The sequence below is a fragment of the Phascolarctos cinereus genome, unplaced genomic scaffold (genome assembly GCF_003287225.1).
Source record: "Phascolarctos cinereus isolate Bilbo 61053 unplaced genomic scaffold, phaCin_HiC Scaffold_1;HRSCAF=81, whole genome shotgun sequence".
NCBI classification, from domain to species: Eukaryota; Metazoa; Chordata; class Mammalia; order Diprotodontia; family Phascolarctidae; genus Phascolarctos; species Phascolarctos cinereus.
The window spans coordinates 123,167,723-123,194,861 of NW_027555514.1; the positions used below are offsets into that span (position 1 = coordinate 123,167,723).

The 27,139-nt window shown below is 37.9% G+C and overlaps 1 protein-coding gene across 1 annotated transcript in view; it reads left to right on the forward strand.

Annotated features, from left to right (window-relative positions):
• The window catches only part of AASS (aminoadipate-semialdehyde synthase), a 67,508-nt gene extending 42,599 nt beyond the window's left edge, over positions 1-24,909 (forward strand). The window contains exons 14-24 of the mRNA XM_020966361.2: positions 2,911-3,032; positions 3,240-3,366; positions 5,670-5,780; positions 5,885-5,993; positions 8,581-8,721; positions 10,992-11,156; positions 14,872-14,967; positions 18,881-18,996; positions 20,522-20,610; positions 23,176-23,352; positions 24,794-24,909. Coding sequence (XP_020822020.1) covers positions 2,911-3,032; positions 3,240-3,366; positions 5,670-5,780; positions 5,885-5,993; positions 8,581-8,721; positions 10,992-11,156; positions 14,872-14,967; positions 18,881-18,996; positions 20,522-20,610; positions 23,176-23,352; positions 24,794-24,816 — 1,276 coding nt within the window. The 3' untranslated portion in view covers positions 24,817-24,909. The remainder of the gene's footprint in view (positions 1-2,910; positions 3,033-3,239; positions 3,367-5,669; positions 5,781-5,884; positions 5,994-8,580; positions 8,722-10,991; positions 11,157-14,871; positions 14,968-18,880; positions 18,997-20,521; positions 20,611-23,175; positions 23,353-24,793) is intronic.
• The last annotated feature ends 2,230 nt before the right edge of the window (positions 24,910-27,139 follow it).

Genomic DNA, 27,139 nt, shown 5'->3' on the forward strand with positions numbered 1-27,139 from the left:
CCCACTCATTTGGTTTGGTGTGTTTTCTAGATCATCATGGAAGAGGTTTAGGGAATGCTGCAGCAGAGTTGCTAAATGTTACTGCCTTGACTCCTTTGTATCTCTTTTGCACCAATTTTTATTCAATTCCTTTTTAATGCCAGTACTTTGTCCGTTTGAATGGCTTTATATTTATTATTTGGGTTTTCTTTTGCTGCTTTATTCTCTCAAACTCCCTCATTCCTATTGGCCTACTCTATCTCAAGTCCTTTGAATTTGATAATTTTTATTTCTTTTTTGTCTGTTTCTCCCCTTCTTTGGTCCATTTCCTTTCCCTACCCAGTTAAGCTAGTATTTCAGAATCTTCCCTCTCTTCCTTTCCTCTAACCTTTTATTTTGTGCCTTTCTTTTCCTCTGCTTTTTTTCCTCCAAGAATATTTCCTTTTCTTTCTTCTTTTCATAATTTCTCTTCCCTTCTATGCTACTTTATATTTTATTTTTGTATTCATAGGCTCTACTCACCTTTAATTGTTCATTTCTTCTGTCTGTATTTTTCATGGGAATAAGCTTCTGAAAAATGGGGTTCACACTACTTTTATTCAATTTCTATATTATTGCCTTTGGAGGCATTAATGTGTCTTTCTTTTTTTTTTTTTCCTGCTGTACTTTACTCTTAAAAATAGCTGTTCATGGGGCAGCTAGGTGGCACAGTGGATAGAGCACTGGCTCTGAAGTCAGGAGTACCTAAGTTCAAATCCAGCCTCAGACACATAACACTCACTAGCTGTGTGACTCTGGGCAAGTCACTTAACCCCAATTGCCTCACAAAAAAAAATAGCTGTTCATAAGGGCAGAAGTATTAGGTAAAAGTATTTTTGTGTGGTAGCATTCACTTTTTTTTTTTTTGCTGTTTTTTGGTGAGGCAATCGGGATCAAGTGACTTGCCAGGGTCACACAGTAGCATTCACTCTTTATCCCAGTTTGTGATACCCAGTTCTTCTGCTCTTTTACCATGCATGAGCATCCTCTTTTCCTATGTCCACAGTATCCTACCTCTGCCTATGTCTTTCCTACTACTATGTGGGGATTCACTGTCATTGGGAATTCAGGCATCTACTATTCTGAAGTCAGATACCAGGGATGTACAATCCTTTCTAAGAGAAAGTGTTCTCTTAATATGCAAATTCTAACCAGACAAAACCTATTATAAAGTTCTATATCTTACTGCAGACATAGATTTCCTCTTCCATGGAAATATTCATTCTTCCTTGTCCACAAATCCTCTAGAGAGAATTTGTACAATGTACTGGAGGTCTTCTGATGACTCTTTATACATACAGGGTATGAAGGGGGAAGGGAGCAAGCATTTATTAAGCCAGGCACTATGTTCCAGGCACTATGCTAAGCAATGTCTGCTAAACTCAGGCAACACTTCTTAAACTATGGGTCACAACCCCATTTGGTTATAGTAAAAGGTTTCCAAACATGCAATGACAAAAAATTAATTAAAAATCAAATGCATAATGAATCCAAAGTGTTTCTGGCAGCGCTTGCCCATTTTTCATCATACAACTTCACTGCAGCCTTGGTTCTGAGCACAAAACATGTGCACTTTGCACTGCACATGCCATCACACCACTCAAGGCCAAAGAACACTGCTGAAATGCAAAAAGGAGTTGCAAGTAGAAAAAGTTTAAGAAGCCCTATGCTAAAGTACTAAGCATTTTACAAATATCTCATTTAATCCTAACAACAACCATGGGAGGGAGATGATATGATTATCTCATTTGAGAAAAATATTATTGTCCCATTTGAGGAAACTGAGACAGACAGGGTTAAGTGACTTGCCCAGGGTCACAAACCTACTATGCGTCTATGGCAGGATTTGAACTCTAAGTCCTAGACTTAGACTTTAGTACTTTATCCACTGCACCATCTAAGAGCATGAGGGAAACTCTTGGGTTGTCCCTAGCTCTGTTGTTTCTGGCCTGATACCTTTTCAAGTCTTATATGTTCTTGCTTTTTGTGCTGCTTCTCATGGACAGGTCATCTTTGAGAACATTCAGTGTCCTTCTCCCCTCTATGGACAGCTCTCCATTGACTTTTGGGTCATCTGAGAGTTTGAGTCTTTGTAAATTATGCCATTCCATGATTTTTGGCTATTATATTCGTTTAGATTTAAAGAGATGTGGTGTTCCTTGAACAGCAATGGGCATTTTTTCTTTTCTTTTCCTTTTCCTTTTTTTTTTTTTTTGGTTCTCCCTTAATATTTTGCAGTCTTAAGTGTTAATAGGCCAAGAAACTGGATACTTTTCTGTCTTTTTTCTATGGTTTTTCAATGGCACTTAGTCCTTTTTTGAGCCTTAGATGTTTGTTTAGAGGAAAATAGAAACATTACTTCTCTCTTCTGGAAACTTGACTTTCATACATTCATGCCACTTCTTTCTGAAAGCAAGGGCTAATACATGCACATGCACATACACTCAAATGGGTGCATGGTATACATGTGTGTGCACACACATACATATATGTCTAGATATAGACATGTATAGATGCAAGTACATGCATGCAATATATACTTTTGTGTATATATGAATAATGTATACCCAAACATGCATGCAAACACCTGCCTGTAGACACATCATGTGACTTTTAGCCTGCCCTCATTAAATGTCCACCAAGGAGGGTTGAGTTTCACTTGGTAGGGGAGTTCTCTGTCAGAAGGTATACATCTGATTTAAGGCATTTCTTCCTTGGGGTCTTTGGTTAATAAGAGAAACTACAGACTATTAATTTATTGATTATGAACTAGCCTAATTACTACATTGATTATTAATTACCTGGAACTGAATCTTGGGGGTTTTATTCACTACACTGCTAAGCTGAAAGTGTTCTTCTCTTCTGGGTTTACTGTTTTCATTCCATTTTCAGGGCGCATGCAGAGTTGCTTTCAATGGATAAGAGGAAGAAAGTTTTGCTACTTGGAAGTGGCTATGTGTCTGAGCCACTAGTAGAATACCTTTGTAGAGATGGCAGCATTGAAATGACAGTGGGTAAATAAACCTTCCCTTTCCCTTTTGGCGATTAGTGTGTGTGTGTGTGTGTGTGTGTGTGTGTGTGTGTGTGTGTGTGAATTCCTAGGACTTTAAAAATATATATATATTTTGAGAAGTTACAATGAACTTTATTTTTGGACTTTGTAGGAGGGGAAGAAAAACTAACCAAAAGAAATATCTTGAAATGTTTTGTTCCTCAAATAGGCTCAGATATGAAGAATCAGCTTGAGCATTGGGCCAAGAAATACAACATTAACCCCATTGTTTTGGACGTTGGCAAGCAAGGGGAGAGACTGGCCAACATAGTGAAGAAACAGGACCTTGTGATCAGGTTAGTATACACAAAGAAAGAACCTCTGTACATCTTAATAGCTGCATTTCCCTTTCTGCTCAGAGAAGTTGGATGGAAATACAGTGGAGATGGATTTGAGAATCTCAAACCCTCAGGGTATTATAAGGGTTTTTGTAATACTATAAATTGTAAATAATTATTTCTATGTTTCTGTTAATTACTTAATAGTCTGTTTATGCTCAAAATTATAGAATGAGAAACTGAAAAGGACATTAGCCAATCAACAAGCATTTAAAATGCTCACTGTATGTCTAGCATTGTATTTAATTTGGGGGATCTGATGGAATAGCAAGAGAAAGACCCTGTCCTCAAGGAGCTTACATTCTAAAGAGGGAAACAACATGTACATAAATAGGGATACACAAGACACATATAAAGTCGAAAGAACATCACTTTAGAGAAGGCACTAGCCACTCAAGGGATAGGGGAAGGCTTCCTGTAGAAAGCGGTGTTTGAGCTGAATCTTGAAGGAGCCAGAGATTCTAAGAGGCAGAGGTAAGAAGAGAAAGCATATCAGATTTTAGCAATAATCGAATCCACCCCCATTTATTTTACAACCTAGGTAACTGAGGTCCCAGAAAGCTTAAATGATTTGTTCAGATTCACATAGCCAAGTTGAGAACCTGGCTTTTTGAGTCCCCACCTAGTATTCTCTCCAATATATCATGCTGCTTTTATGTGCATCCCTTCTAAATGGTAAGAACTGCAAAAGGCTAGTTGTTCTCAGATCTTGGCTTAGAAATAAGACTTTGAGTAGAATGGAGCAATGTGAATAGCTGTCTGCCAATGTGGTTGTTGTTTAGTCATTTTCAGACATATCTGACTCTTCCTCACTCCACTTGGAGTTTTCTTGGCAAAGATACTAGAGCAATTTGTCATTTTTCCCCCCAGCCCATTTTACAGCTGAGGAAACTGAGGCAAACAAAGTTAAATGACTTGCCCAGTTTCACCCAGCTAAAGAGTGTCTGAGGCCAGATTTGAACTCAGTAGGGTGGGTCTTCTTAACTCCAGGCCTGGTACTCTATCCACTTCACTACCTCATTCCCCTGTCTGCTAATTGGCTGAGACTATTTGAGGATGTTGAGTGTCCTTCCTCTACACAGCTGCCACACTGATACTCAATTTTCACTCTCCCTATTGCCTCACCTTGCGTATTCAAAGCATGATTCAGTACTCTAGGTTATGTATAATAATTCTAGATTAAAATACAAAAATCCTCATTCTGGCAGTTAAACCCCTGCAATATATAAGTTCCACCTATATTTCTAGTCTCTTATATTGTTCTTTTCCATACCCTCTCCATTTCTGTCAAACTATAGCACCTTCTTTCATTGCTCTTCACAACTGGCTCAGCACTCTTTCTTGCCTTTGTTTCTTAGAAGTTGATGCCTTCCTTCAAAGCGAGCAGCTCAGGTTTCACCTCCTACATGAAACCTTTCCCGATCCCCACCAGTTAACAGCACTCTCTCCCTTGGAAATCAATAATAATAGCTAGTATTTATACATAGTGCTTCAAGGCTTGCAATGTGCTTTACAGATATTACATTGTTCAATCCTAACAACAGGCCTATGAGGTAGGGGCTGTTATCCTCACTTTACAGATGAGTAAACTGAGGCTAAGAGAGGTTGAATAACTTGCCATTTGAATAAGTATCTGAGGCAGGATTTGCACTCAGGTCTTCCTGAGCACTCTATTTACCATATCACCTAGCTGCCTAACAGCTAGATTACTTGGCATTTACTGGTCTTTGTACGTATCACATCCCCCCACTATCTCCAAGAACAGTTTTGCTTTTGCTTTTGCTTTGTATTCCCAGAAGTTAGTTTGGTACCTTGCTCATAGCAGGAATTTAATAAATGTTTCAATTATTGAGTACTAAAGGAGGGAGAAATCGTATGCTGGCCTGTGGTCCTTGCCTGAGAGCAAATAAAATCTTTGCTTTGGGGCACAGTGACAACATTAGAATCACATCTTTGAAGCAAGTACTGAGGTGTCTGTATTTGATGAAAATCACATATAGAAAATTGAACTTAGAAAACTAAGTTTTTGATAGAATGGGAGGGTGATTTTTCTTAATTCAAAAAGATTTTTTTATAGCCTGTACCTTCTGGTATGCTTAAAACATGAATATTTGGTAAAATCTTTTTTATTCATTGCATTTCATGAATCTGTTACATAAACAAGGTATGTCTATAGTCAGGAGATAGAGTGTTAGTTTCTAATCAAGAAAACTGTTGCAATGTCATAATCAGCTGTTTTCCCCTCCTCTTTCCACTTGAAGCTTGCTACCGTATGTATTACATCCTATTGTGGCCAAAGCATGTATTGCCAGCAAGGTGAATATGGTCACTGCTAGCTACATCACACCAGCCCTCAAGGAGCTGGAGAAAAGGTAAGTCTCCTAAGTATTCACCAAAATAGGCAGTCTGTGGCCCCACTGAAACATTTTCATTTTATGAACATATTTTTTATTTACCACTTTGCCAATTCTTTTAGTGTGGATGATGCTGGCATCACAATAATTGGAGAGTTGGGATTGGATCCTGGCCTTGACCACATGTTGGCCATGGAAACAATTGATAAAGCTAAAGAAGTAGGAGCCACGGTAAGACCACTTTATATCTCCAAGATTTATCTAGGAAAATCTTAACTGATCTGGTTTCTTCCATGAAAGAAATACCCCATGATGATGATATGCTTTTATATGACAGTATAATGTTGGATAGATTTTATGAGCTAGATTTTCATGCAAAGTAGGCCTGGGGTAGGGATGTCTAATTGGAATTGAACTGGTGCTATCCCCAGTTTTGGAATTAGTAGACAACTGAACACTTGCATATTTGTAGAATACAGATGAAGATGACAAATATATTGACATATGTAGGAAGAAATCTCCGTGATTGATTTCATTTAGTTTCAAAAGATTTGAAGTGAAGATAGATGGGAACAAAAAAGAAGAAACTTATGGCAGTGCAGTGAATGGAGAGAAGGTGAATGGGATGTCTTTTTAGGAGCCACAGGAGTACAGTAGATAGAGTGCTGAATTAAGACTCATAAGACCTGGACACTTGTCCTTGTTCTGCTTGTCTAGCTTTAGGTGGACCTTGGTCAAGTCACTCTTCGACCTTTCTGGGCCTCATTTTATCTATGAAATTAGGGCAGTGGACTAGATGATCCATAAGAACACTTCTTTCCCTAACAGTCTCCAGATAGGACGGTCGGCTGATAATTCCTAGAGTCCTGAAGGTGGTGTGAATGACTTCTTCTCATCACTTTCATTACGGTGAATAATTTAGACTAATTTTTGTAGTCTATTGTTAGACTCTAAAAATAACATCACTTTTATATGTCGCTTTAAGTTTTGGAAGCACTTTCTTTTCAGTTAACTCTACAATATTAGTAGTGTATTATTGCCATTTTCCAGATGAGGAAATAAGGATGAAAATCAGAAAATGATTGGCACATTGCTGCTAAGTGTCAGTCAGAACTCAAACTCAGGTCTTCTGATTTTCGCCCTTCATACAACCTGGCCTACTTCAAAACTGGCTTCCTTAACCTCTGTAAGTTAATGCCTGTACCTCTCTGTAACAGGTAAATTTAAATGTTAACTCAGTTCTCCATATCCGCCATTTTTATCATAATAATTAGGCTTCTGAAGCTTTGTTGTTATTGTTCAGTCATGTCTGACTCTCCGTGACCTCATGGACATATTGTCCATGGAGTTTTCTTGGCAAAGATACTAGAGTGGTTTTCCTTTTTTTTCTCTAGTGGATTAAGACAAACAGAAGTTAAGTGATTTTCCCAGGGTCACACAGCTAGTAAGTGTCTGAGGCCAGATAAGAATTCAGGTCTTCCTGACTCCAGGCCCATCACTCTATCCACTGAGCCACCCAGCTGCCTCCTAGGCAAACAGGGATTGAATGACTTATTCAAGGTCACACATCTAGTAAAGCGTGTGAGGCCACATTTGAACTCAAGGCTTCCTGACTGCAAGTCCAGTGCTCTATCCACTGAGCCATCTAGCTGTCCTCTGAAGCTATAGCGGGGCAAAATCTCCATCTAACTCTCCTGTAGTACAGCTATATTTCCCCAATTATGGGAAAATTCACAGAATTAGATTTACAAATTGGAGAACTAGATTCATGCTGGAATGTGTGATTATTAAAGTGATTCTGTTCCTGATAGCACCAGTGCTGAAATAGATCAAAATTCACAAGAGTGACGAAAAAGGAACCACACAGGCTTTGATTAGACATAGTCAATTAAATCCCACAAAAGCAAAAATTTCTATTAAAACATAAGGTGAAGGGTGGTGTAGTGGATAGCTTACCAGCCCAGGAGTCAGAAGACCTGAATTCAAATCCAGCTTCAGACCAGACACTTGACACATATTAGCTGTGTGACCCTGGGCAAGTCACTGACCCCCAATTGTCTTCAAAAAAAAAGTGAGAGAAATGGTACAGTGGAAAGAATGCTGCATTTGAAACAAAGGACCCGTGTTCAAATCCTGGCACTGCAACTTATGCCTTGTGTGACTTTTCTGGTTAGTTTCTTTACCTATAAAATGGGTAGATTAGCTTCTAAATTCCCTTCCATCTTGGAGCCTATTCTCCTAGGATTCCAAGATGACCAAATCCCAGGCAATGAGCCATTTATAAAGAAATATACATTCCAACAATATTTCAGTGCAATGAAATAATTCTGACATGTGTTTTGAGAGAAGTGGGCCAATGTTTGATCTACACAAGAAAAAAATGAATATTGTTGAATGTCACTAATCTCTTGGTCTGTCAAGTGCCTTCCTGTTTCTTCTGGGCATGTACTAATTATATTACTCCTGATCACAGCTGTCAGGCAATTGCTGTATTTAAAGATCACTAATCAGTTCTCAAGATTATGATGTATTCGTAAAGATGAGATGCATTGTAGAATTTTATACGTTAGATTCAAAATTCAGTAGGAACTTGATTGTCAAAATAATTATTCTCTGCCCTCAAGTCCTATCTGCCCTTATAAAATGCCCTTCTTTTATCCATGACAGTGACAAGTCAAATCGAATTCACCCACGGTAGGTATTTCTGATTGCACAAGGGAGCATAAGAAGCAAGCTCAATAGTTCATTTCATTTTGTTGTAATTAGAATTGTTTTCCTTAACCTGCTGATAATATGACTTATGCAAATTCACTTACAGATTGAATCATATGTCTCCTTTTGTGGTGGCCTGCCAGCCCCAGAGCATTCGGACAATCCTTTGAGATACAAATTCAGCTGGAGCCCAGTTGGTGTCTTAATGAACATATTGCAACCTGCCAAATATCTGCTCAATGGAGAGGTGAATCAATACTGTTACAGAAGTCAAGATATCAATTGATTAAGTTGTATTAGCCTACCTGTTGGTTTCGACCCCCAGATTTTTCAATGGAGGTTTTGTTATTCCGTATATTAAGGCAGTTAGGGAGGATCCTTAGTCATGAATACTGAGGAATATTCAAAGGATTAGTATAGCAACCTGGGTGCAACATCCACCTGTGCAGAGAGTGAGGTGCATTCAGAGGAAGTAAGGATTAAATTATGTCACCCTGTTTTACTTCCTGTACTACCCTCCTCCCTTTTTATCTCTTAAACCTTAAAGAACATTTGCATTTGAATACTTAAAGGATCCATGGTTGAGTCCTTATAGATATTCCCTGCACTAATCCACCATTTTAGTTGAAGATCCCACTGAACCTTGGTAGAAAGTCTTCTTGAGTTGCTCTGGCTGGAAAAAAACAAAACAAAACAAAACAAAACATGTCATCACCTAGTGGCCAACAAGTATTTGGTTATGATCCTCTCTGAGCTTTGGCTATATACTTGTTATTGGGCTTGTATTCATATAAATTAAACTAACCAATTTAGTTAACTTGGATCAAGCCATTTGTTAAGTACTTATTACGTAGTAGGGCGCTGTACTAAGCACTGGGAATATAAAGGCAACAGCAGCCTATACCCTGATGGGGAAGGCGACCTTCAAACAACTTTGTATTTGTAACATATGCTAAGGGTCAACGGATGCAATCTCAGAGCAAAGACACTAATTGAGGGGGGAATGGAAAAGGTGACTTGTAGAAGGTAGGATTTGAACTAAGACAAAGGAAGGCACAGAAGCCAAGAGGCAGAGAGGAGAGAAAACATTCCAGGCATGGGAGACAACCAGTGAAAAGGCCTAGTCAGCAGAGATGGATGTTCCATCCAAGGGACAGTATCTCTGAAGCATAGAGTGCCTACCTTGTGTTCTGCACTGGGGGTGAGAGAGTGGAGGATATAGAAGTGAATGACTTTGTTTCCATTTTCCAGGATTTTACAGTTTTGTTGGGAGTGGAGAAGATACTCATGCATATGAAACTGCCTTGCACGTAGTAGGTTTTCATTAAATATTTGGCAGGGCTGATGATTGATTCTGGCATTTTGAAAATGTAGGGGACAATTTAAATGTCTGACAATTGGGGAGTGACTGAATGCTTGGTGATCATGTCAGTTTCATGAACTACTAGAATGTAGTTAAGAAGGACAAATGTGAGATATATAAAAAAATCAACAAGTTAATTAAACATGTAATGTTCTAAGGTACTATGGTAAATACTAGGTTATAATGATTAAAAAAAAATTAACAATCCATATCCTGAAGGAGTTTATAACCTAATGGAAAGACATATGAAATAATATGAAGCGAAGAAAGCAGAATTAGAAGTTCGACATACACATTGACTATGATTATACAAGAAGACAATAGTATAGACATACATAGGTGGCTGAATAAACAAAGATGATGGAAAGGATCCCAGAGGGAGTGACTGACAAACTCTGTACATTGTCTGCCTATAATTTAATTAATTTTATTTAAAAGATTAATTGGTTTTGTGGTTGAAAAATGTTCACAATCAATTACTTTGGAAATTAGTTACAAATCAATTGCTTTAGTTATTGTTTAAAATTAATGTCACAATTAATTTCAGTGGAAAGAGGACTGGATTTGGAAATAAAAGACTGGAGTCCTTATTCCATTTCTGCCATTTACTATCTCAGTGGTTTGGGGCATGTTATCTGGACTTTATTTCCTCATCTGGAAAGTGAGGACATTGGACTCTATGAGCGCTTAATGTCCCTTTGAGTCCTCAATTTATGGTCCTATCTTAATTTAGTTGCAAAGCCCAACTGTCCAGTGGGTTTTAGAATGACTGCCAGCTATGTGCCTGGGAAAAAGGAGAGGTGATGGCAGCACCCTGGTAAGAGAAGTAGTGTGTTATAATGGAAAAAGCCCTTAATTGGAGCCAAGAGAGTCCTGAGTTCAAATTCTAGTTCAGACACTTGTTAGTTGTATGACCTTTGGCAAATCTTTTAACATTTCTAAGCCTTTCTTTCTTCATTTGTAAAATGGAGACCATTATTGCAATATCTAGATCTCAGGGTTGTTGTGAGGAAAGTGCTTTGTAAAACTTAAAACCTGTTACAAATAATATGTTTTTATTAATGAAGAATGTGACATTAGCATAGCTTGTGAAATTTGGTGGATTTGTGAATGGTGTTTTTGGTACTGATTTATCTTTTTTCAATTTTCATCAGGTGATTGAAACTGGGGGGCCATCTTTTCTTGATTATGTTACCGCCATGGATTACTTCCCAGGATTAAATTTGGAAGGCTACCCCAATAGAGATAGTATCAAATATGCTGAGACATATGATATCCAGTCTGCTCATACTTTGTTGCGAGGGACTCTGCGATATAAGGTAAGCATGCTGTTTTAGTTGTTAAAGATGGCTACCTGTTGCAGACTATATACATTTTGCTGCTAGTGATGAATTCATATATTTTATCTACACATGATGTAGTGAGTTGAGAGCCAGCCTGGAAGGCAGGAAGTCCTGGGTTCAAGTCCTTCTTTGGGTATATACTGGATGTGACCTTGGCCAAGTCTTAACTTCTTAGTTCTCTAAGCCACTCTAAAAAAATAAGACATAGGGAAGGTGCCAATCTACTTTGGCAGAAGGAGTTTCCTTATGTAGGAGTTCCTTAAGATAAGTCTTTTCAGACTCCAGGCCCAGCACTGTATCCACTGTACCACCTAGTTGTCCCTTTTCTCTTTGATAGGAGAATTCCAAAGTTTGGTTGCAATAATCCATTTAAAAGGCCAGCTAGGTGGTGCAATGGATAGATGCTGGGCCTGAAGTCAGGAAGACCTTTTTTTGTGAGTTCAAATCTGGTCTCAGGCACTAACTGTGTGACCCTGGACAAGTCACTTAACAATGTTTCCCTCACGTTCCTCATCTGTAAAATGAACTGGAAAAGGAAATTGCCAACCACTCTAGCATCTTTGCTATAAGCACTCAAATGGGGTCACAAAGATTCACACATGACTGAACAAAAACAAACCCTTCTTAAGGGTTATTGCAACATAAACACTTTTTACTTGGGGAAAAATGGACTGCCAGCATTCTTGGTGTTATATAGCCCACTGATTTGGGGGTTTTTGGCTGATGCTTCTCACCATTTGTAGATAAAGCAAAGTTGGCTGTCCCAATGAACAGTACTTTTCTGAAGAGACAGCAAGCAACTTGTCCCTCAATATACCTTGAATTTTTGATCTTCTTGTGATAAACACACAAACCATAAGTACTGGCTGCATCTCTTGGACATTTCCTCATCCCTTTGCAATTCCTGTCCCTGTCTTTCTACTAATCCTCCATAGAATATCCACAGAGTGTGCTAGAGGCCTTTCTTTGATTCTAGTAGAAATGTAAATCCCTTGAAGGCCGAGTCTGTTTAGTTTTTAATTCTGTATTCCCAACAACAAGCATGGTGCTTTGCACATGTTCAGAGATTAATAAATGTTTGTGAATTTCATTGCATTGCATTTTAATATTTAATGGATAAGACTGCAACACTTAGGTATCCATTTGCTACCCCTACTTTCATTTGCTGACTAACCCACTTCCTTTTTTGGTCACAATGTCCTTGAGGATGTCTTTTATTTTTTCTATTTTTTTTTTAGTTAATAAATATTTATTTTCTTTCCCTTCTACTTCCTCTAATGGAAAAAAAAAAGGAGAAAAAAAAGCCCTTGTAAAAGGGCATCCCTGTGGTGACCGCCTCCAAAAATGCATGTCTCTTTCTTTGATTTGTGCGCCTCACCTCTCTGTCAGGAGTAGGTTATATGCTTTACTTCTATCTTTTATCCCGTGAGTGTCTTTTATTTCATTTCCCAAACATATTAATACCAGGCTACAGTTTTCTTACCCCTACTATCCATATTTCAGTGTGTAGCACAGACTGGATAATTTCACTTCTGTGCAAATGGTCCATCCCTACCTCTCCTTCCCTTCCCCCGCACCTTCCCTCCCCACGCTCAGAGACAAAAAAACAAGGACAGCCTCCTTGATTACAAAAATCAGCATTTTATCTGTAATACAAGAACACGGTCTTTCTTTCTGTGGCTGGGTTAGGATCTGGCTTCATAAATGCCAGCTATGAGGTAACAAAAGTGACTATTTTCAAACCGGTTCAATTTGGAAGACATTCTGTTAATCACCTACTATAAACAAACAATACAAGGAACAGTGTTAGCAAGATAAACATTAAATAGCCAAGATCTCAGAGCACTTAATCTTTCACGGGGTGGAGGGGAAGGGAGGCAAGGTGCACACCTGGGGTTCTAAACCCTTTTCTCTTTCATGGACCCCCTTTGGCCATCAGCCTACAGACCCCTTCTAAGGATAACGTTTTTAAATGCATAAAATAAAATTCATAGAATTACAATGGAAACCAATTACATTGAAATACAGTTAGAAAATATATATTTTTTAAAGTTCACAGATCTTTGGTTAAGAACTCCTAGCGAGGGGCAGCTAGGTGGTGCAGTGGATAGAGCACCGGACCTGAAGTCAGGAGGACCTGAGTTCAAATCCAGCCTCAGACCAAACACTTAACACTAGCTGTGTGACCCTGGGCAAGTCACTTAACCCCAATTGCCTAAAAGCAAAAAATAAAAAATAAAAAGAACTCCTAGCAAACACAAATACAAGATAATTTCAGGAAGCAAAGAAGCAATCAGGGAACACTTCTCAGATGAGGTGACACATGAGCTTGGAATGCTTCACAATCATGCTCCAGTCTGCATTTCCAGATTTATTTTAAGGGGAAGAAAGAAAGGAACAAGCATTTAGACAGTAAATACTATGCACCAAATATTATCTCACTTGAGATAACAACCACCTGGTGAGATAGATGCTGTTATTATCCCCATTTTATAGTTGAGGAACCTAAATCAAAACAGAAGGTAGGTGACTTGCCCTGAGTCACACAGCTAGTGTCCAAGGCTGCATTTGAACTCAAGTCTTCCTGACTCCAAGCTCAGTGCTCTCTTGGGGTGCTGCCTAGCGTCCCCTTTCATTCATTTTATATATCTACCAAACTGACTTGATAGCTATTTCTCAAACTTGGCATTACATCTCCTATCTCTGTCTAGACTCTTCTACATGCCTGGAATTTACTCCCTCTTTACTACCACTTAAAATTCCTAGCTTTCTGAGTTTCAGTTTATGTTCCCTGACCTATGAATAAATGGGGAAAAATTGAGACAATCCCTGCCCTCAAGGAGCTTATATTCTAATTGGTAGAGACAACACACAGAAGAAAGTTCAGCTGCACGGCAGATGGGAAAGGCTGGAGGTCCTAAGGGTGCATGTGAGTGGCAAGGCCCAGACTGGGTCCTTAGCTAGTTCATATGACACTGCATGGGGACACCAGGGCAGAGAGGCAGGGCAGATGGAAAGGTCTGGTGGTCTCCATTTCATCAGAAGGAATGGAGTTGTTGAATCCTATCTCAAAGCTGCTGAGGCAAAAGGGGGAAAGAAAGAGAGGGGAAGGCACCCTCAGTGGTAGTGGCCCTTTCCATCCACAAGGTCATTGGATTGACCAGAGGAGCACTCAGAGGAATAAGGTACCCCCAGGCATGGTGGTTCCTTCCACTACCCAGCTGCCCTATATGGGCAGCCTTTCCTGATTTTGCTGTATGTTAGTTCTGTCTCTCTCCTCCAATTATGTTGTAGCTACCCATGTAAATGCTGCATCTCTGCCCACCCCCAACTCCCGCCCCAAGTAGAAAGTAAGCTTCTTGAGGGCAGGGACCACACTTTTGCTTTGTCTTTGTCTATCCAGGGCCCCCCTGTGGCAATGTCTAGCACATAAGAGATGCTTGCTCTTTTTGATGGATGAAAATAAACATTCTAAGAGACTGGGAATGGGAGAGAGTACATTCTTGAGATGGGAGACGCGCATGTACAAGGAGGTTAGAGACTGGACACTGAGATTCATTCAGGAGGTGGAGTGTCGATTTTGACATTTGCCAACTTTAGTGGGAAGGATGGCGATCTCTTTAAATAATGCTTTCCTTTTCTTTGAAAGGAGAAGCATATCATACATGACTCACTCTCTCTTTTCTTTCAGGGATATGCCAAAGCTTTGAATGGATTTGTAAAACTGGGCCTAATAAATAGAGATGTACACCCTCTCCTTAGTCCTGACGCCTCCCCTATCACCTGGGTAAGTATCCGACAAGTTGTATGTAGGTTTACTGGCTAGATTTCTTTCTCAAAGACCACGCTGTAAACCCAATTTACTCCGGGGCTCATAGATCGGACAACAATAGATCACTGCCCAAGCACCACTTAATGATTAATTTTTGGGCCCTCCTTGCTCAGAGTGAATGTAAATAATAACTGTTTTTCTTTTGGCCAGCAACCCTGAGGGTCTTCCCCTCCCAGTTTGATTTTTTTTTTTTTATTAAAGGGGCCATCCCTTGACTCACTTCTTGAAAAGGCCTATTCACTGAATGAGCGTTACCTCCGCTCAAAGTGAGAACCTGAAAAAACCTTAGCTTAAAAGGGCCAGGGTCTCCCATGGCATCCTGGGCCATCTCCAGTCTTCCTGATGAACATCTAGCCACTGGACCCAGATGGCTCTGGAGGAGAAAGTGAGGCTGGTGACCTTGCACAGCCCTCCCTCACTCATATCAAAGTCAATTTTAAGCTGTGTCTTCATCTCCCTGATGTCATGGTCCTCTTCCAGAACGAAGGACAAACACAACAACAACAACAACAAGCCTACAACTGGTGGGTCACACTTTCCTTTGTGTTGACAGTGAAGTCAAACTGCAGTTTGGGAGAGGACAATGCTTCCAAAAAATTTTAGAAAAAAATGCACAACTAGCCTTGAATACTTAGTGTGGATAGCAGACTTTCTAACTCCTTCGACATCATGGGAGGATGCTTGTCAGTCTTAGTTTGTAAATTCTAATGTATCGCATTGCTCCTGACATGGTTCCTGTGGTAACCACCCCTCAGGTCTTATGTGTTTCTGGATGAGATGCATGGAACCTCATATAGCTGGAAGCGAACCTTTTCTAGGAGCTTCAGTGATATATTGGCAGAGCTAAATCCTTTACATAGTTATTGGTTGATCATGAAGCCAATGACATTGTAGTTCAGTTTCACAATCTTGGCCTGCAGAAATGATGTATATTTTGGGGATTAAAGTGAGACCATGGATTTAGGAAGCATTTCCCTTCTCCTTGACTCCCTTTCCCATTTTCCCATCAAATTGGTTGAGCCCATGGACACAGCACAAGAAAGCATTTGAGGAAACATGCTTCCTGAAAAATGGACAGTAGTATGTCCCAAGATAACTGTTTCTCTTATTGTGGCCTATTAAACTCTCAAAGTGGAATGTTTATAACCTAGTCCAGTTGTAGTCTCAAATGACATAGCCAGTTCCTCCGAGATTCAGTTTTTGTCGTGTTTGCAATCCTTTCATGTCTAGGTTTTCTTTTTCCTTCTTTTCTTTCAAAAAGTAATGCCTTTGATTTGATTAACATACACTTTTTAAAATAATTCTCCCTACTCACTGGATTTTATTCTTTAAAATTTAAACATCAGACAGGAAAGAATTATAAACAGTAGTTTTTGTTATTTGCTATTATGTAACTGTAGAATGTGACAATGGGAAAAAATTAAGATATCATCTAGGCCATCATTTTCTAGGTAAGGAAACTGAGTCCTAGAGAAGGTAAGTGACTCACTCAATGCCTGATTAATTTCAAAGCAAGCTATTGGACTTTGGGTGCCTTTTTACCAAATTCCTCGCTTCACTTTTCCATAGCTGTCTTGTGTGTGTGTGTGTGTGTGTGTGTGTGAGAGAGAGAGAGAGAGAGAGAGAGAGAGAGAGAGAGAGAGAGAGAGAAAGAGAGAGAGAGAGAAAGTTTTTGTGGGGTAAATATGCAACTTTCAGTTCATAGGCAGTTGCAGCCTAAAAGATAATTTCCCTGGCAGGGGGAGGGGAAAGGAGCTGTTAAGCTTGGTAAGTGGTTGAAGAGCTATGAACATTATTTGTTCTTTTTAATCTTTTACAATTTTTCATGATATTACCTTCATTTCCAAATATCTCTCTCTCTACTGAACAAGTTAGCTAAGTCATTACATGTAAAAAATGATTTTAAAGAGGGGAAGAAAAAGTAATTCAGCAAAATGAACTAATATATTGTTTGTGTCCATATGCACTACATGAAAATACCTTTACTCTCCCACCTCTGCTGAGAGGGGAGAGAGGTGCATTTTCACAGCTGGGCCAATTTTGGTCATTATATTGAGCTATATTGAGCATTCACTTTTTCTTTTTTAATTTTTCATGGGTAGTCTGTAGTCATTGTGTATATTGTTTTCTTGGTTTTGCTTACTGTAAACAATGTTTTGTAACCTTTATTCTAAATTTAATCAACTGGGTTATTATTACTTTTTCTTATTAATGTTTTAAAAAATTTTGAACTTAAACATCAAAGGAAGAACATTTCTATACGTGCAGAACATAAAGGAGAATTCTAAATGAAACCATGAGCCTCCATTTTGTACTGCTAGATTTAAAAAAAGAATGTCATAAATTCTACTCATTGCTTTCAAAACTCTTGCTTCTCTGTGCTTCCTTCTGAATTTCTTTCTGTTCTGTTCTGAGCATTTAAAAAAAAGTATTATTGTGTACCCCCCCCTTTTTTGGTCATGATTATTGCTAATTCTCCTTTTTCCATTCCCCTTTCCCTCACTCAAAACCAAGAGAACAGAAGTTCAAAAAGAATCCCACTTTGTAACAAATATGTTATATGCTAAGTAAAATGAATTCATAGAGTGACTATGTCCAAAAATATGTCTCTTTCTGCAACTTGAGTTTATCACCTTTACGATTAGAGAGGGGTAACATGTTTTATCATAGATCCTTTGGAGAAATGGTTGGTCATTGCATTATTCAAACTTGTCTTTTTTTAAAAATTCTTTTAATTTTTTTCCAATTCCAAATTCTTTCCCTCCCTCCAGGCCCTCTCCTACCCACTGAGAAGGCAAACAATATAATACCCATTAAACATGTGAAGTCATGCAAAACACATTTCCATATTAACCATGGAGTTCTTAAGCCTTTCAAAGTTATTTTTATTTTACAATGTTGTTGTCCTTTTATAAATTGTTCTTCTGGTTCTGCTCACTTTAGTCTAGGTCAGTTCTACAAAAGATTCGCTGAAATTGTCTATCATAATTTCTGATGGCACAATAATACATAATAATTACATTCATATGACCCAATTTTTCAGTCATTCCCCAAGTTGTCTAAGAGACAGTTTAAGGTATCCCTTAGATTATAATTCTTTCCTTTTCTTTTTTTGTCCCCGTATTAATACTACTTTCATGAGCAGAAAATTTGTTTTGCTCATGTATTTCCTACCTTTTCAACAAGACTGGGCCTTTTCAGCAAGGCTGGCCTTTGCTGCTGGCTACTATAGCAGCTACTGTCCCTGCTCAAAATGGAGGTAGTCTGGGAAGGATTTTGTGGAAGTAGGAAAATATTTGAGAGAGGAAGCATGATATAGATGAAAGAGCTGTAGCTTTGGAGCCAGAAGACCTGGGTTCTAGTTCTGACGCTGTCACTTTTTAGCTATGTGACCTTGGGTAAATCACCTAAATTTTCAGGATCTGTGCTTCATCATCTGGAAAAGGAAGATAATAACAACCACCCTACCTACTTCAAAGAAGTATGGTGAAGAATAAATAAGATATTTATTATATGTAACATGCTTTATAAATGGTAAAGTGCTATGTAAATATATGTTATTATACAGTAATACCGTAATTAAATTCTTCTGTAATATATGGTTTTAACGTTATAGTTCATTACTTTGTTGCTGAAATACATCTTGACAGTATAGTTCATGGTGTTTTTCCTTTGTAAGTTGCTTTTTAAAAACAGAAGAAACACTAATCATTTTATACTTTATACAGATTTTAAGAATTGGATGTTTTTCATATATAAATACTTAGACTTTTTGAAGTATGACAGGAAGTGCTTGGAATAATTATTCATTGCACTTTTCTAAACTTAAACATTAACTTAGGATTTATATGCTTATTTTTGTAAACAGAAAGAACTGCTCTGTGAATTGGTTGGGATTTCACCTTCCTGCACTCATGATGTGCTGAAGGAAGCCATCTACAAGAAACTGGATGGGGATGACACACAGTTGGAGGCAGTGGAATGGTAGGCAGCTTTCTGTGCTCTCTCCCGATACTGGCATTCTTTAGCATGTTCCATTTTTTAAAAAAGTTAGCATAGAATTTGAGACATTTATTTTCTCCTTGGATTTGCTGTTCCATGTTAGAACGTTTCCCTTGGTCCACTAGGTTTCGTCTCATGATAAATTTGGAGCGAAAAGGAAAAGAAGAGAAATTCATGTATTATAATGTTGTTTGGGTTATCAGAATCCCTTTCTGATGTAGTTCCTGAACAATGCCAGCTGAATTCATTTTCAGTTTGATTTATTTCCTTAAATATTTGTCGGTGGCACATTATGTTCAAGGCCCTGTGCCAGCGTCTCTCTATTGACTCACTTTAGTGTTTATTGGCATACATCCTGGTTAAAAATCTGGGACAGCGTAACTTAGCAGCTATGTTTAACATGAGCCATCTAAATTCTTAAGATGTCCTTAAGTGGATATTGGATTCAATTATGTCCAAGTTTTCTTCTAGCCCTAAATCCTATGATTCTACAAATCCCCAAGCAACGCACAGTTAGCATTCCTTACTCGTATTCGAGGAGGTACCAAGTGGGCAAATTCTGTTTTAAAGAAAATGATTTCTCCATTCCGGCAAAGGGTTTTTTAAAGCAGTGTCATCTTGTGACTTTTGCCACTCAACATAAAAATCAACTAATCCAATCTGACGTTCTGTAGTTTGGGTGGAATTGAGAGGTGGTGCGACACTGTGGATAGAACAATACACTTGGAAATCAGAAAAATATGGGATTGCATCCCACTTCTGACATTTACTAGCTTGTGATCCTCAGCAAATCAATTTAACTTGACTTTTTTTGTTTCAGCTTCCTTATTGGTAAAATGAGGTAATAACATCTTCTTCATAGGGTCATTGTAAAGATCAAAGGAAATAATTTATGTAAATCACTTTGTAAACCTTAAAGCATTCTAATTCTTCAATTCAAACCTATGATTTCATTGGCGGGGGAATTCCCTCTACCAAATGAAGATTGGAAACCATACTAAAAATTATGGTCTCGGAGAATTCCCTGGAACATTAAGAGGTTAAGTGACTTGCCCAGGGTCACACAATCACTATGTCTTATTTGTTGTTTAGTCATTTTCAGTCATATCTGACTCTTTGTGACCTTATCTGTGATTTTATTGGCAAAGATACAGGAGTGATTTGCCATTTCCTTCTTCAGCTCATTTTATAGATGAGGAAACTGAGGCAAACAGGGTTAAGTGACTTGTCCAGGGTCACATAGCTAGTAAGTGTTTGAGGTCAAATAGGAACTCAGGTTTTCCTGACTCCAGACTAGGCACTTTATCCACTGTGCCATCTAGCATCCCACTATATGTCATAGCAGAAACTTAAACCCAGGTATTACTGACTCCGAGACTGGTTCTGTCCACTAAATTATGTTGCCTCTCAACTATTTAAGTATCTGTTGATATTGTTATTGGAGGAATCTTACTAGACGGTCTAATTTAGGAAATGAACTAAAGCAGCTTTCTTTGTTTTTGCCCAGGTTTGGTTTACTCGGAGATGAAAAGGTCCCTAAAGCAGGGTCCCTTGTGGATGCCTTCTCTAAACATTTAGGGATGAAAATTTCCTATGGTATGAAATATCATGTTTCCTAAATATTTGTAATTGTAGGGTCTATTAATCAATCAGTAAACATTTATTAAACACTTGCTATCTGCAGACATTGTGCTAAGTTTTGGGGATACAAAAAGAGAAAAAGACAGTCCCTTGCCCTCAAGGAGCTCACAGTCTAATGAGGGAAACAAATAAGTACAGAGAAGCTATTTATAGGATAAATAGGAAATAATTAAGAAGAGAAAGGCATTAAAATTAAGAGGGATTGAGAAAGACTTCCTGCAGAAGATGGGATTTTAGATGAGACTTGAAGGAAGACTGGGAAATTGAGACACAGAGATGAGGAAAGAGAACATTCCAGGCATGGGGGACAGCCAGAGAAAATGCCCAGAGGTGAGAGATGGAGTTTATTGTTTGTGGAATAGCAAGGAAGCCATTGTCAGTGGATTGAAGTGTATGTGGTGGGGAGTAAGGTGTAAGAAGCCTGGAAAGAGGAGGAGTGGAGGACCTAGGTGAAAAAGGGCTTTGAATACCAAATATGGGATTTTGAATTTTTTCCTAGAGGCAGTAGGGAGCCACCAAATTTTAGGCAGTAGGGGAATGATATGGTTGGACCAGTACTTTAGGAAAATCACTTTAGCAGGTAAATGGAGGATGAATTGCAGGTGGGGTCACTTGAGGAAGGCAGACCCACTAGCAAGCAGGTTATTTCAGTAGTCCCAAGCATGGGTGATGAGGGCTTGCATCAGGGTGGTGGCAGTATCAGAAAAGAGAAGGGGGTGTATTCAAGAGATGTTGTATAGGTGAAATCAACAGGTCTTGGTAAAAGATTGGATATGGGGATGGGGTGAAAGATAGTGAGGAGTTGAGGATAACATCTAGTTTGTGAGCCTGAGGGAATGGGAGGATGGTATTGCCCTTGACAATTATAGGAAAGGGAGGAGGAGAAGGAGGAGGAGAAGGAAGAAGAGGAGAAGGGGGAGAAGGAAGAAGAAGGTTTAGGGGGAAAGATAATGAGTTCAGTTTTGGACATGTTGAGTTTAAGATGTTTACTGGACATCTAGTTCAAGATGTCTGAAAGACAGTTGGAGATGTGAGACTGGAGGTCAACAGAGAGATTGGGGCAGAATCAGTAGATTTGAGAATTATCAGCATAGAAATGGTAAAGAAATCCATGGGAGCTGATGAGATCAGCAAGTGAAGAAGTATAGAGGAAAAAGAGAAGAGGACCCAGGACAGAGCCCTATGGGACACTTATGGTTAGAGGGGTGTTATCTGGATGAAGACCCAGCAAAGGAGACTGAGAAGGAGCAATAGGAGAAGAACCAGGAGAGAGTACTGTTCTGAAAACCAATAGAGAAGAGAAGATGATCAACAATGAGAACGGTTAAAAGGCTATTGAATTTGGCAATTAAGAGATCATTGATAATTTTGGAGAAAGCAGTTTCAGTGGAATGATGAGATTGGATGTTGGATTGTAAGGGGTTAAGAAGTCAGTAAGAGGAGAGAAAGGAGAAATACAGTTATCTCTTCCACATCAGGGGGATTAAGGGTGCAGCACCCCCCAAAACTGAAAATCCATGTAAAATTTTTTGGCCTCCCTTTTGTACCAAAGAAGAAATCTGATATTTTTTTCTTTTTCTTTTATGGGGTGTTTACAGTACCTTATTTTAAAATTTGGGTTAAGTATTTGGTCATAGGCTCTATGGCATCTGCTGGCCTTTGCATGTTGGCAAAACTCCCCCCAAATTCCCATTTAATTTCTTATGCTGACCTGTGATATATCAAAACTGCGATGGGGAAAGTTGTGATATGGAACTGATAACTTTTACCTCTTGTAGAGAGCCTTTTCAAAGAGTTTAGCCACAAAGGGGAGAGGAGATATAGGACAATAGTGGAGATGGATGGGTATTTGTCAGAGGTATTGTAGGGAAGATTATTGACTTGGGTGAGACTTTTTTTTAGAAAAGAGTTTCACTGACTCTGAAATTTCCATTTATTCAGCAATGACAAGTATTTATTAGGCTCCTGTTAAATGTCAGTCATTATGCTAAGTGCTGAGAGTAAAAAATTAAAAATGAAGCATTCCACATCCTTAAGCTTATATACTAATGAGGTAGAGGGAAACGTAATATGTACACTGATACATAAATATGAAGAATATATAAAGCAAATACAAGTAATTTTGTGGTTGGGGATAAGAATTTAAAACAGAAGATCATTAATTCAACATACGTGTTAGGGAGACGACCAAAAGGGTACATAATGAAAGCGTACTTGAATCTGTGGCTATGCTGTTCTGACATTGGACTGATTGTCTCCTCTGGATAAAATCAAATGGATGGAAGATTAGTTTTCAGTTCAGAGAGTTTTTGCTTTCTTATTGGGGTAAAAGAGAAATACTTTTATAATTTATAATTTATATTTTTATAATATTTGTTGAGGTAGAAAGTATCTAAAAGATAAGGAAAGCCAAAGGGGCAAAAGGCAAATTACCCACTGAATCCCTTAGAAAAATGCCAAAGTTAAGTTGTGAAATGAAAGGTACAGAAGATTTGAATGGGATTTTCTTTTGCTTTTAAGGTCCTGGAGAAAGAGATATGATTGTAATGAGAAACAATTTTGGAATACGGCATCCTTCTGGTCACTTAGAACACAAAACTGTTGATCTTGTGGTATATGGTGAGGTCGATGGATTTTCAGCCATGGCCAAGACTGTCGGTTTGCCAGCAGCCATGGCTGCCAAAATGATCCTGAATGGTAAGCAGTATTCATTGTATGCTTGAATCAGATGTGACATGCTTCTTTTCTTTTTCTTTTCTTTTTTTCAATTACCTTCTGCTACTTATTTGCTGGGCACCTGTCCATTATTTCCCAAGTAAAACACCAAAATTACACATTCAAATCGTTGAGGAGTTTCAGAGGAACCAAGAATTATACACTATTAAATAACTTTTGTAGTAGTTACCTGCTTTACCAACTCTGGGGGTTAGTGATTAAAAAACCATAGCAGTAGACATTAATATTTCCTTTCCTTTCATCATACTGGTTAGTTTGCTGAACCATTCCTCTCCCTTTTATTCTTTGTTGTAATGCATATTTTCATTTGTTTTGATTTTGGAGGGGAGAGAAGAGAATATGGTAGGTGGTGTAAAAACAAAAGATATCAATAAAAATATTTTAAAAAACCAAAAGATTTCATTCTCTTTTCACCCTACCTCATACAAGATCATTCAATTAGTTAAGCAATCATGAATCGAATATCTACTATAAAACAATAACTGACATATATAATTCTTTAATGTTTGTAAAGTGTTTTCTTTATAAGCTTATTATTTATCTGATTGGTTTGTTGTTTTTTTTTATAGATAAGAAAACTGAGCTTTCAAAAGGTTGAGTTATTTGCCTGTGGATATATAGCTAGGTAATATCAGAACAGAACACAGGTCTTCTGACTCTATGTTCTGTGTTCATCCCACTAGACCACATACTATGCAAATTCTCCAGCTGGATACCTAAGAAATTGAGGATATGTTCCTCATCTCCCCATAAGGTCTTCAGATGTCAAACTCTAGAAGGAATTATAAAGCAACACACCAGCAAGTACTCTACAGGGTCATGCTAATTGTGTAGGTGACTGCTAACTGAATTTGGTAAAGAAGTAATCGGGAATAACAAAGAAGTTATTAAGCTTAGCTAAAATAAAGTAAAATTGATTGTTTTTCCTCCCAGCTATGGAGTCACTGAAGGGCATTCTGAAAGTGCTCAAAATAACCAGGCTGACTACGTCATTAGCACAGTGCCTAACACATAGTAGGTGCTTAATAAAAATGCTCGTTTCCCTCCCTCCCTTGTTCCCTTTTCTGTATAGATCATCTTACGGAGTAATTTTGATTGATCAGAGAGTGAGTGATCCTGTCAGTTGCTGACTGTTTGACCTACGACTGCTCTGCCCAGTCACATAGATATAGGTCTAGCCAAAGTTCCTATTGCCTGAAATTAGTCACCTGAAGGTCCCAGTATTTAGTTTGCCACTGTGGAATTTACTGAGCAATATTGAAACAACTCTTTAATTATCAGGCATTCAATAGTTCATCAACTTGGAGTTTTAGCAGAAGAGTGCTTTCTTTATATATATATATATAGGTTCTTCCCTTTGTTCCCCAAATATTAATTACACATTTATTTTTTTTTCTTTCAGATGAAATTAAGCAAAAGGCTTGATTGGGCCCTTTAAAAAGGAGATCTATGGACCAATACTGAAGCATATTAAAGAAGAAGGCATTATATCCACAACTCAAAGCACCATTAAGCAGTGATTGGGAATAACCATGTAATTATAGCTATCAGACAACAAAATTCGCCAAAGAGTCCCAAACTTTTGTGTCACAACCACGCTTCCCAATGTACTATTTTCTGGTATAATGCACAATGACGTATTTTTGATTGAATGAAATGATTAATATTTGTGAAAATGCAATTCTATTTTTCATAATAATTCTTTGGTACATGAGATTCCACTAACTGAAAAAGAATTTAATTTTTTTAAACACATATTTCTTCCTGTGTGTACATAAAAGTGAAGATAAACAGGCTCTTCATTAATTTATTGTACATTTTTGCTTAATATCTTAGGAATTCATTTTTCTAAGTTTATGAGCATAGATTCTTCCAGTGGGATTTTTAGCCAGAAAATTTTTCCTGTTTGCAACCATATTTTTATATTTTTTTTCAAGTCAGCAGCGTTGGTTTTAGATTGCTTTATCTGTACCTATCTATGAAACTTTTAGATAATGCCATTTTATTTTCCTTTTAAAAGTTTATATTCTCAGTATAAACATCCCCTATTGTGGTGTAGGTAAGGAGACAGAGCCAGAGGAAAGTCAGGGGATTTCTCAAAGTCAAGGAACTGGTTAGTGGCAGAGCCATACTGGAATTCATGTCTCATGGCTTCTAGTCCCTACTCTTTCCTTTCCTCCATTATGCCTGCCCGTGGAATGTTTCATTATGGCCAATTCTCTGCTCAGTATAATTTATAATACAACTATTAATATTTAGATTTTATCAATTAGCCACAATACAGTAAAGATGCAGTAAAGAGGGCATTCTAAGATGCACAATTCCAACCGTCCAAGAAAATGAAGTTCTCATTTTGTGGCTTTCCATTTCCCTTTCCTTCTCATTGCTTGCTGTGATGGGGCATCCTATTTTAATTCCTATCAACACACTTTTTCCTTCTCTTAATGCTGTGCATTAATTTTAAAAGGAGGCTTTTGCCTATGGCAAAAACTCTGGATCAGGCTTATTTTGATGGAGTGTGTGTAATTGGTTGCCAGTTGGTTGAGAGGTGTAACTTTTTTTACCTTTTAATCCTGTTGTGGAAGATTTCTTAGGACCTCTTGTGGGAGTACATTTGTCATCAAAAAGATTAGCACCTAAGGTTGCTTGGATGGAAAGCCAGAGATAAATATGGAGAAACAAATTAAATGCAAAATGAATGAAGAAAGAATGATTTGTTTAATAGACCTGTTTCTTGTTTATACACTTATTTGGCCTGGATTCAACTTTTACATCACTCATTTTAATTTTCAGAATTTCTGTGTTCACTTTAGTATTTAGTATAATTGCATTTCAATCAATTTTTTCTAGACATATTTTAAGTTAGTCAGATATGTCATTATTGTTAAGGGAAATGATGCCTCTCATGTTTTGGAATTTTTAAAACCATGTCCAGCAGTGAAACTTTTTAAAAAATTAAATCTAGTTCCTTTATTCCTGAGTTCAAATACCTTATGAGAGGAGGGGAAGAGCAGTTTGTTGATTTTTTTCCCCCTTGGTAAAGATATTAGCTTTCTCTTCTAAACTATAGGCATGAACACCACCACATATCTGTTCTCTCAAAAACCAACAAAAGTACTGATTTTAAAACTTTTTAGTTGATAATTTGAATTTGTCCAAGATAGAAAATGCTTTTTTTTTTAAACCTAAGTACCATTTGTTGTTGAGCTTCTTGTTTGAAGAGACAATTTGCATAAGTGGAGCATGTAAAGATGACAATGAGGTTGTACTTTGCAATGAAAATAAATGTCTTTGAAATTTAATACATATTTGAGTTCTCTTTTATTTGTCAGAAATATTGATTGGTTGAGTAAAATAGTTTCTGGAAGAGTTTTGATAGAAAATATTTGGTCTGGATTATAATTGTTAAAGTATATAGTAAGTAAAAATGCAAAAAATGAAAAATTATTCATAAATGTGGCTCTTCAAGCGAGCTCTGAAATAGAAAAGTTTTAGCAATTTGACATCACTAGATGCCAGTCTACTAGACTTGCAGATTGGAAAAATTCTCTAGAATACTGTTTTTCCAAACCAAAATCTATTGAGCAATGGTATAAAGATATCAGATTGACAGGAACTGAGAACCAGGAAGAATTGTGGTGGAAGGGAGGAGACTCCTAGGTTTTAAGAAGAAAGGACTTTTGGAAGTAAAAGTTTACCTACGAGGTAGCTGGAAAACTTTGTTCTAGAACTAATTTGATCTCTCCAG